Raw genomic sequence first — 9,997 nt, 5'->3', positions numbered from 1 at the left:
GGGATGTGAAGGGTAAACAAAAGGAGAAGGCTGCAATGCTTGGTAAGAAATGTACGCATTATCCTGCCCATGTAATTGTAACCCCTCTGTACAGTATCTTCACAAATAAAACAAAAAAAAAGAAACAATGGAGTGAGAATTTACAGGTTAAGATGAAAAGCATGCTGTACTAAGTATATATTGAGAGGAAGATGAGTAAATGAACTACCCATTAGATAAGCATAGTAGTGTCATTGAATGGAGCAGGAATTTTGAAAGGGTAAACTGGATAATATATGACACTGAAATATGTGAAATCTCATCTCATCTGCCACCCAGGTATATACCTTGAAGACAACAGAAGCAGAGGTGATTCGGGAACAATAGCAACATCTGGATCAGGTACTCTGTCTCTATGGTCTGGAAAAGTAAAGGAAGGGACACAGCGGGAGAAGTAAAACACCAAAGGTTTAAAAAAAAAAAAATCAGAACTCTTGCCAAACAGGAGCAGTCTCAAGGGAGGGTATAGCCTGGAGTGAGTAATGTGGAGACTAATAAATTTTCTCTAGGAGAGAGCTACATGACTCTCAAGGTCACTGGACAGCTTTTGGAACATATTAATTCCTAGACCTATACAGAAACAGTGTGCACAAACTCTCCATATATCCTTTAGCTTCTGTGACCGAAATATCCATTTTGATATAAAAGTCTAGGGTCTAATAAGTCACAGTATATGTGAAAAACTTCCAGGAATAATGGACTTCTTGAAGAGTAAAAAGTGCCAAGCATAAGCCTGAACAGAAGTATGTTTAAAATGACAAATGGACAGAAAAACAAAAAAATGAGTTAAGATATAGCACAAAAATAAGTATGAAAGCATAAACTAATCTTCAATGTATAATGCCCTGGGTTCAATTCCTCAATACCACATAAACAGAAAAAGGCAGAAGTGGTGCTGTGGCTCAAATGGTAGAGTGCTAGCATTAAGCAAAAGCTCAGGGACAATGCCCAGGACTGAGAAAAGAAGGAGAGGGGGAGAAAGAGAAAGGGGGGAAGGAGGGAGGGAGAGAGAAAAAGGGGAAGAGAGGGAGAGGGAGAGGAGAAAGGGAGAAAGGGAGAAGGGGAGAGAAGGAGAAAGGGAGAAAGAAAAGAACTATAAGTTTAACATAAGCTCATTAAGGAAAGACATAGAAATGACTTGCTTTTAAATACATACAAACTTGTCAGGCATAAATATTTTAAAACTCTATCCCCAAGAGATTTTCCAAACTGTGGGGAAAATAAAACTAATTACAAATGCCAAAATGAAGTAATTATATTGCATCTGAAAATACCTACTTTAAAAATCAGTATTTTGAGAAGTAGGAGATGGGATCTAACCCACATGAAAATGTTTTGAATGAAAACAGAAAGTATGTTGAAGACATACTTAGTGGATACAATGAGGTCACAGAGACACCTATAAATTGCAAGTTCATATATTTGACTGTGTTCCAACACTATAAAAGGTCAGCACACAATGAGAATAACTGAGTGTCTGTTTTTCACACAGCCATGGACTCAGAAGAGTCCAACACAGACTCTCTGCTCAAAGGAAAAAGGAGGCAAGACCTCCAAGAGTTGCTGACAGAAGTAGGACTGTCTGTTGAATATTGGTTGCCTAAGCTACAGCAACATCTCGGTGTGAGCTGTGCCCAAGCCTTACAATACTTAGAAGAAAAGGACCTTCAGAAACTGAAGTCCCAGGTACAGCATTCATGGGAGAAAAAGGCCCTGGAGAAGTTGATTGACTTGGCACAATCAAATAGTATGTCAGCCTTGGACAAGTCACCAGTGCAGATGATAAGGAAAAGGCAAAAGCAGGCAGAGCAGACACTGGAGGAGCTGAAGGATTTGCTGTTAGAAGGAAGGTGCAGACAAGAAGAGGCAGTGAGGAGAAAAGAATCAGAGCTGAGGGAAGTAATGGAGATCCCTGAACAATACTGGCCACTACCTGAACAGCCACTAAGCAAGGTTGTGGAAAGCATTCAGACACAACTCAGTCTCACTGTGCAGACACTGTCCCACAGACAAAACCTCCCAGATAGAGATGTGGTAAGAAGGGCATCTGGAGGACTGGCCCTGCAGGGAATATATAAAACCAGTCATCAAATGGATCTAATCCAGAAGAGAGAAGAACTACTCAGTGTCCCCAAGGAATTCTTGCTTCATGGCCCAGAGCAAGGCACACGGATGGAAACTAGAGAATTTACATCTTCTCATACAGAATCCATGTTTACCAGGATTATAGAGACCCTGGGTTTCCGTGTAGCTGCCTCAAGCAAAGGTGAAGGTTGGGGTTTTAATTTAGAAGCTGGTGTGGATGGAAGCACACATTCGGAATCCAAGGAGACTCAACAATCATCGTCTAAGAAAACTTACTTCTGCTCAAGCAAGTTCAGCTACATCCCCTTGGCCTCCTGCCACTTTCCCATGGATCAACTCCAGCTCTCCAAGGCTGCTTTCCAGGAACTGAAAACCATTGAAAAACTTCTGAGTGAGACTTCAGATTCAGACAAACTGCAATTACTGAGGCAGAGAACTGAAAACTTCTTCCTCAGATTTGGTTCCCATGCTAACCAAGGACCCCTGCACCTGGGAGGAATCTACTGGTGGAAGGCCACTGCAGAGGGTTTCCAGAGTCACCAGATGGCTGAGGTGAAGCACCAGGCAGCAGAGGCCCTGGATATTTATATACGAGGCAGCTACAATGGCTTTGGAGTGAAAGTTGCTGCAGAAATAGATAGGTCACATTCACATTCAGAATGTTTCACTGAGAGGAAAAGTCTACAAAACCTCCAAACCACACTCCAGTTATCAGTGGCCCAGACTGGAGGCCCAACAGAAGCAGATGGACTTGTCCAGTGGAAAGCTGGCCTTGTTGCCAGCAACCAGACCTGGCATGTTATTGACAGAGGGCTACACTTGGTGCCCATTTGGGACATCATCCTTTCCCACCACAGAGGTGATTTTAAGGATCCCCTTCAAGTGGCTACCTGGCTGAAAGACAGTTATGTCTCTCTGACTGGCCTTGTTGCACAAATCCAGGATGGAGAGGAATTACTGAGTGCTGAGAAGGAGGTTAGAGAATTCCTAGAGGATGTGAAATCCTGGGAAGTATCTGATCCTGAAAAACAGCTTAAACAACTGATGGATTTCATGCAACTGTTGAGTCATAAAATGAAAAGTTATGACATTTGGATTAAGTTATGCCTCACAGATTGGGACCTGCAAAATTTTCTACTAAATACATTCAACTTTTGCAAAAAGTCATCCATGTATAATACTAAATTTATTAAATCTCAGTTGTGCAGTCTTTTGGATCCTCACGTCTACAAAGTGACCAACTTTCCTCAGGCTCATTCCATCATGCAGTGGATCTACCAGTCAGAGGCAGACCCAGAGCATGTCAACATCACCCAATTCTCTCAATTCATCAAAATCTTAAGAGAAATCCAAAATAACCTCATGGAAATGAATGTTAAATCGGAGTCCACTGAAATAGTGAAAGAAGCTCAAAGAAAGGCCACCTATGAGGTCAGCATGGCTCTCAGCTGCTTCTTAAATTTCCTCAAAAGAACAGAGCAGACAGACAAATACATCCTGCTTCTCTCCATTGCAGCTGGTGCAGGTTACCAATTGACAAATGGCATTTTTCTTCATCTACTCACATGTGATGAGTTAAAGTTTCTATTGGAGGAAATGCAAACTGCCCTAAATAAGTACCAGGAGCTTAAAAATGTTAGCAACCACAAGGCTCAGGCATTCCTGCTGCTCACAGGTCTGACCACCACAGCTGGATGCATAGCCATTTCCCCAGAAGAAAAGATACAACGATTGGCATCAATGAAACAACATATGGGACAATCATTGTCTAATGAAGTTGTACATATCCTAGATAGACATGGAGTAGATCACGACTGGGTAAACTTAGAGAATGGTTTGAGATTGCTCACTGATGGTAATTATGAAATCATGAACCCTTCATGGAAAATGAATGAGGTAAAGAGACCTTTGGAAAGACATTCTGATGAACAGAAACATCCAGATCCACTACAGAGAAAAGAAAATAACAACAAGGATGTGATGAAAAATGTAGCTTTTCTAGACTTACTTCAGCGTCTAGGCCTAGAACATTACTACCCAAAAAAGATGAACAGAGATAACTTCCATCTCATCTACAAGACTTCTGTATATAACAACCAGCCCAAATCACAGCAGGAACTACCCTTCTATTTCCTGCAGAAACTACTGGTACTAGATTGTGGGCTGAGGCACCTGGACTTCAAAAATGAGGCAATCATAGAAAATCTTGTCAGTACAAGCACATCCATTCAGGAAAATGAGGATTTTAATCCCTATGAAGACTTCCCTGAAGATCCCGACACTCTTCTTAAACGAATGACCACTATACACAGGTCGAGCATTCACCCAATGGATATCCAGATGGCCATTTTTCACTGTGTAGATGATCTTGCCAGACAATATATTTTGGCCAAATTGTCCATTTGTCAATATGCTCTTCCACTTCTGGTTCCTAATCCTTGCACTTCTGAAATTGAATTCTCTCTGTGGTCTCTCAGAAAAATTAGGAGAAGTTGGCAACATGCAAATAAATCGCCACAAGGGAAGAAGAGCAGCTACAAGAATCAGCAGATGTGTCAGGTCTCTACCTCCATCGTGTCCTTCATTAGAGTTGGAAATGGCCTCTCTGCATCCAAATCACTGATCATGAACTGTCTTCTCAGTAAACGTAAACATGATGTGTTTTTTCACAGACACAGCAGAGGAAGTAGCAAAGACTGTCTCTTGATGGGGGGTGTGGTGGAAATCTGCTGGTTCTGTCCCGCGGGGGAGGAAGAAGACAGATTTGACAACTGTGTGGCCTTCACTAATCTTCATGGAGATGCAAAGGAACATCGGAGGCAACTTGCCTTCCTACAGAAGGTCTCTTCTCTCATTGTGATCCTCATGTCAGCTTCTGATAAGAATGAAGAGAACCAAAAAATAGTGCTTGATCTGTGCAAGTCATCAAGACCTTTAATCTGTTTATTGGATGACAGAGAGAAAACCATGGCCAGCAATTCTGGGAGAAGAGTAAAAATTGGCATTAGGAATAGAAATGAAGCTGAATTAACAGAGGAGCTCACAATGACAATCAGGCATTTGCTAGAGATCTCTGACACTGCTCTCAGCTTAGAGGACTGTTCCTTGACTGCTCACAAGGAAGGATTTCTCGTGGATGAAGACCAGAGAGATTGCATGGAGGCCAAGGAAAAGGCATGGGTTATAATGGCCCTCCTGGGAGAAACAAACTTATCTCACATAAAGGAAAATTTCCTACCACTTCAGGGACAGCTGTGGCACAATTGGTGTAAGAAAGACAAAGAACTCTATCATCTGAGAGAAAAGGGAAACAAGAGCATTGAGCACCACAAAAGCCAGATTGAGACTGAAAAACAAACTATACGCCGAAAGCAATTGGAGAAAGCCATTATTCTTAATGATGTAATGAAGTCTGTCCTCCAAATTCTCCAACAACATTCAGAAATTCACACAAAACTCTACTTCTTACAGTGGTTGAGTTTGTTTTTAGAAAACCTCACCGCGGGAACTTTGGAAAAACTGCATGAGTGCCAAAGAACTTTATGGTCACAGATCAAAACAGAAAAACACAAAGCACAAATGAACAAGTCTCTGAAACCCTGTGTAAGTCTGATGGAAGCCATCTCCAAAGAAATTCAAGACTGTGCTTTGGGAATTGAGCAATTTCTCAGAGAAGTTGGCCAGATCTATGAAGCCCTGGAAGAAACTTCTTACACAAGAGATATCCTTTTTCTCTCCCTTCCCCAAATTGCAGCAGACCTGATGGTATCTGGAGTTCCCATTGAGCTGATGGATGGGGATGCCTCATATGTACCTCTAAAGTGGGTGTCAGCTGTGTTTGACAAGGTCTCTGAGAAACTTGGGGACCCACGGATTTTTGTTCTCTCTGTCCTTGGTCTTCAGAGCTCAGGGAAGTCCACCTTGCTCAATGCCCTTTTTGGGCTACAGTTCACTGTCAGTGCAGGCAGGTGTACCAGGGGAGTCTACATGCAACTCCTGAAGGTGGAGGAGACCTTTACAGAAGAACTTGGCTTTGACTTTGTGCTGGTTGTAGACACAGAAGGACTTCGGGCCCCAGAACTCAACAACAAATCTCAGAACTGGGACAATGAACTGGCCACTTTTGTCATTGGACTTGGAAACTTGACCATCATCAATATTTTTGGAGAGAATCCATCAGAGATGCAGGATATACTTCAAATTGTTGTCCAGGCCTTTCTGAGGATGAAACAAGTCAAAATCACCCCAAGTTGTTTCTTCGTCCATCAGAATGTGGGAGAAGTGGCAGCTGAAGATCAAACCATGGAAGGTCGGCGGCGGCTAGAGCAGAAACTAGATGAAATGACAGCACTAGCTGCTGAACAAGAAGAATGTTCACATATAACCCGCTTCAGTGATGTCATTAAGTTTGATGCTAGCTCTCATATCTACTACTTTGCTCACCTCTGGGATGGCAATCCCCCAATGGCCCCTCCCAATCCTCGTTACAGCCACAATGTCCAAGAACTGAAAAGTAGAATTCTTTCCACTGCAAAACAGGAAAACAGGGGAAACATCCTGAAGATATCACATATGAAATCCCGAGTTCAAGATCTGTGGAGAGCCCTGGTGAGTGAAAACTTCATTTTCAATTTCAAGAACACTCGAGAGATCATGGCCATGGCAAAACTGGAAACAAAGTACAACCAGTGGACCTGGCTTCTAAGGAGCCACCAGATGAACCTACAGACTCAGCTAACCAATCAGGTTAAAAATGGAAAACTTGTCATACTCAATACAAGCATAATTGTGGATCCCCTTACAGAAGTATATCAGAGTATCAAGCAATCATTTCAAAAATATTTTACAGAAGATCCAGATAGTGAAATAATCATTCAATGGAAAGCAAATTTTGAAAATAAACTAGTAATCCTCAAAGAGACACTTATTTCAGACACTAAAAGAGAAATTAATGAACTTATTGCTCTAAAGAAAAGTCAAGAAAGACTAGATCAGAAAAAAATAGGTTATGAAACTGAATTATTAAAGAGGAGCCAAAAACTAGCTTTAACTCTAAAAGGTAAAGAATTGAGTGAGGAAGAATTGCATGAGAGATTCAACCAACTTTGGAAAAATTGGGTCTGTGATATATTATCAAACCTCCCTCAAGTCACAGAGCCTAACATTGATGTGGATCGTGAAAACATCCTTTTAGACTACTTCAAAAAAGAAAAACACATTAGGGAAGAGCTAAACCAAAAATCTAGAAAGACATTTGAGATCGATGATCAAAAACATGTCCAGTTGAAAGGAAAATGGAATAGATGGTTCAAAAGTTTAGAAGTCTCTGATAACGAATCCATTAAAGTGACTACTAAGCGTATTATTTCAAGATTTGAGGAAACTGTTAAGAATATTGAGAGGCAAAAATGTGATTACAATCCCAATGATTTCCATGAAATCCTCAGACTAATCGACGAGGAAGTGAAGTCTGAACCTAATGAAAAATATACATTTACAAGCAACTACAACCTTGACTTATCTTTGCATTTATCCCAGAGAGCATCAGAGATTTTTAAGGAAAGGCACAGGGCATTCAAGGAAGCAAATGATCCTGTGAAATACCTGGAAAGCAAGAAAGATGAATTGTTCCTGAGTTTTAAGATCTCCTGCCAAGGAGCCATCTCCATCACAACATTTGCTAATTTTCTGTGGCAGAAGCTCACTCCTGCTATATCCAACACCATCTGGGGGAAAATGCCCCTTAAAATAGCTGAGTACCTGCGATCTACCTGTCCTGCATTCAATGGAAACAGGGCAAAACTGGAGAAGCACATCCTCATCTCTCTGGCAGAAGAAGAAAACTTTGATAATTATTGGCAATATATTCATGATCCCAAATCTTTTTGTAGCAGCTACATTCAAAACCATATTAAACAATACTGTTTCAATGAAGGAGTTGAAAAAATAAAGACATTTATTCAAATAAGTTTAGGTGACATAAAGAATGCCATTCTCTCTGCCATTCATGAGTCCACAGAAGTAGCTAAAGACAAAAGCAGCACTGCATCTGAGTGGTTGGATTTGTTTTGTGATCACCTGGGGAACAATTTGATCTTTCCACGAAGAGATTTGGTAAATATTGAACACCAGGAGATAAAAGATACTGAGTTCCTCAAAGAAGCCATGAGTAAACCTTTGGATCTCACAATGAAGGACATAGGAGAGAAATTGTCAGGTCTGCCTATACATGAGATGGTTCCTAAAATTGAGGAAATTCTCTCTGAACATCTCTGTGGCTGCTGGAAACAATGTCCCATGTGTAAAGCAATTTGTACTAACACAATTCCTAATCATGATGGTGACCACAGTGTTCCTTTCCATCGTCCTGAGGCTGTCAATGGACAGATTTGGTCTAAAACAGACAACTTTGTCATAAATTCCTGTTCTACTTCAGTAGCCAGTGATGATTACATGGTTTTGGATGATGACCGGGAAGTCCTATATAAGAACTATCGACAGGCAGGAGGAGATTTTGCCACTTGGAGCATCACTGCAGATTTATCCTCACAGCCATACTGGAAGTGGTTTATATCACACTTCAGATCAAATCTAGAAGAAAAGTACAAGTATAAATTTAAAGGCAAAGGTGAAATCCCTAATACATGGTTACAAATCACAAAGCAGGATGTGCTTAATGACTTGAAAAAGTAGCACTATTTTCTTACCACAAAGAAGCATATCTTTAAAAACTAAAAGTTACAGGGCCTAAATTGTCCTAAATCACAACCTCTTCACAGTAAAAACCTTCAATGTTTTCCTTATTAAAATGCAACATTAAAATTTGAATATTTTCTCTAAAAGAATTTCATTTCTCTCTGTTTACATTCCTTTTGGTGTGCATGTTTCATATATGGAAGTTACATGTAAATAATAAACATATACAAAAACATATACAGGGTTATATGCATATACATACAAATAGACTAAAGGATTTTATACTCAGGGAAGGATTACAAACTTGTAACTCCTCTGAACAATTCACCAACAATTCCACAAAATGAAGACTAGGAAGCTGAAACATGTTTTCTTGACAGAGGAGGGAAGGCAGAGAAAGGGAGGTAGAGAGGGGAAGCAGACCAATTGAGAAGAAAGGTGCATGAATAGAGTCAATGTACATTTGAAAAAATGAGCCCTTTGAGCCAGGTGTGGTGGCTTATGCCTATAATCCTAGCTACTCAGGAGGCTGAGATCTGAGGATTGCAGTTCAAAGCCAGCTGGGGCAGAAAAGGCCATGAGACTCTTATCTCCAATAAACTACTCAGAAAATTAGAAGTGGCGCTGTGGTAGAGTTGAAGAGCTGAGGAACAGTGCCCATGCCCAGAGTTCAAGCCCCATGACCAACTTTAAAAAAAATGAGCCCTGTAACTTGAGGGTATACATGGAATTGAGAACGATGGGAGAAACAATGGAAACAATGGCATTGATCAAGATGCATTATACTCATAATCAGACTTGTTGAATTTTATCCCCTTTGTACAACTACTTAAATTAGTAAAAGAAAAAATATAAAACATAAATGTATGATTAAACAAATGTATGATTACAATAAAATAAAATCCATTTACAAAACTCTTCCTACTTCAAACAAGTTGTGCATATTTCAAATATAATGTCTCAGAGAAAGATTTTGTTTGCTTTTATATTGGTATGAGGCCTTGAATTCAGGATCTTGTATGCTGGCTTAGCTTTATCACTCATGGCTAGGTTTCTTCAAGTTAAGCCATACTTCCAGTCCATCATTTTTCCTGGTTAATTGGAAAGGAGCCTCAAAGACTTTACTGTCTAGGCTAGGTTCAAACTACCATCCTTAGATTTAAGCTTCCTGAGTAGT

At 40.4% G+C, this 9,997-nt stretch overlaps 1 protein-coding gene across 1 annotated transcript in view; it reads left to right on the top strand.

The window, feature by feature from the left end:
• LOC106001793 (interferon-induced very large GTPase 1-like) overlaps positions 1 to 9,055 on the top strand; it is a 29,341-nt gene extending 20,286 nt beyond the window's left edge. Inside the window, exons 2-3 of the mRNA XM_013036771.1 lie at positions 319 to 381; positions 1,532 to 9,055. Of these exons, the coding sequence (XP_012892225.1) occupies positions 1,534 to 8,817 (7,284 nt within the window). The 5' untranslated portion in view covers positions 319 to 381; positions 1,532 to 1,533 and the 3' untranslated portion in view covers positions 8,818 to 9,055. The remainder of the gene's footprint in view (positions 1 to 318; positions 382 to 1,531) is intronic.
• The last annotated feature ends 942 nt before the right edge of the window (positions 9,056 to 9,997 follow it).

Source organism: Dipodomys ordii, unplaced genomic scaffold, assembly GCF_000151885.1.
Source record: "Dipodomys ordii isolate 6190 unplaced genomic scaffold, Dord_2.0 Scaffold418, whole genome shotgun sequence".
In the NCBI taxonomy this organism is placed as follows: domain Eukaryota; kingdom Metazoa; phylum Chordata; class Mammalia; order Rodentia; family Heteromyidae; genus Dipodomys; species Dipodomys ordii.
This window is presented reverse-complemented; position numbering and strand designations above follow the sequence as displayed.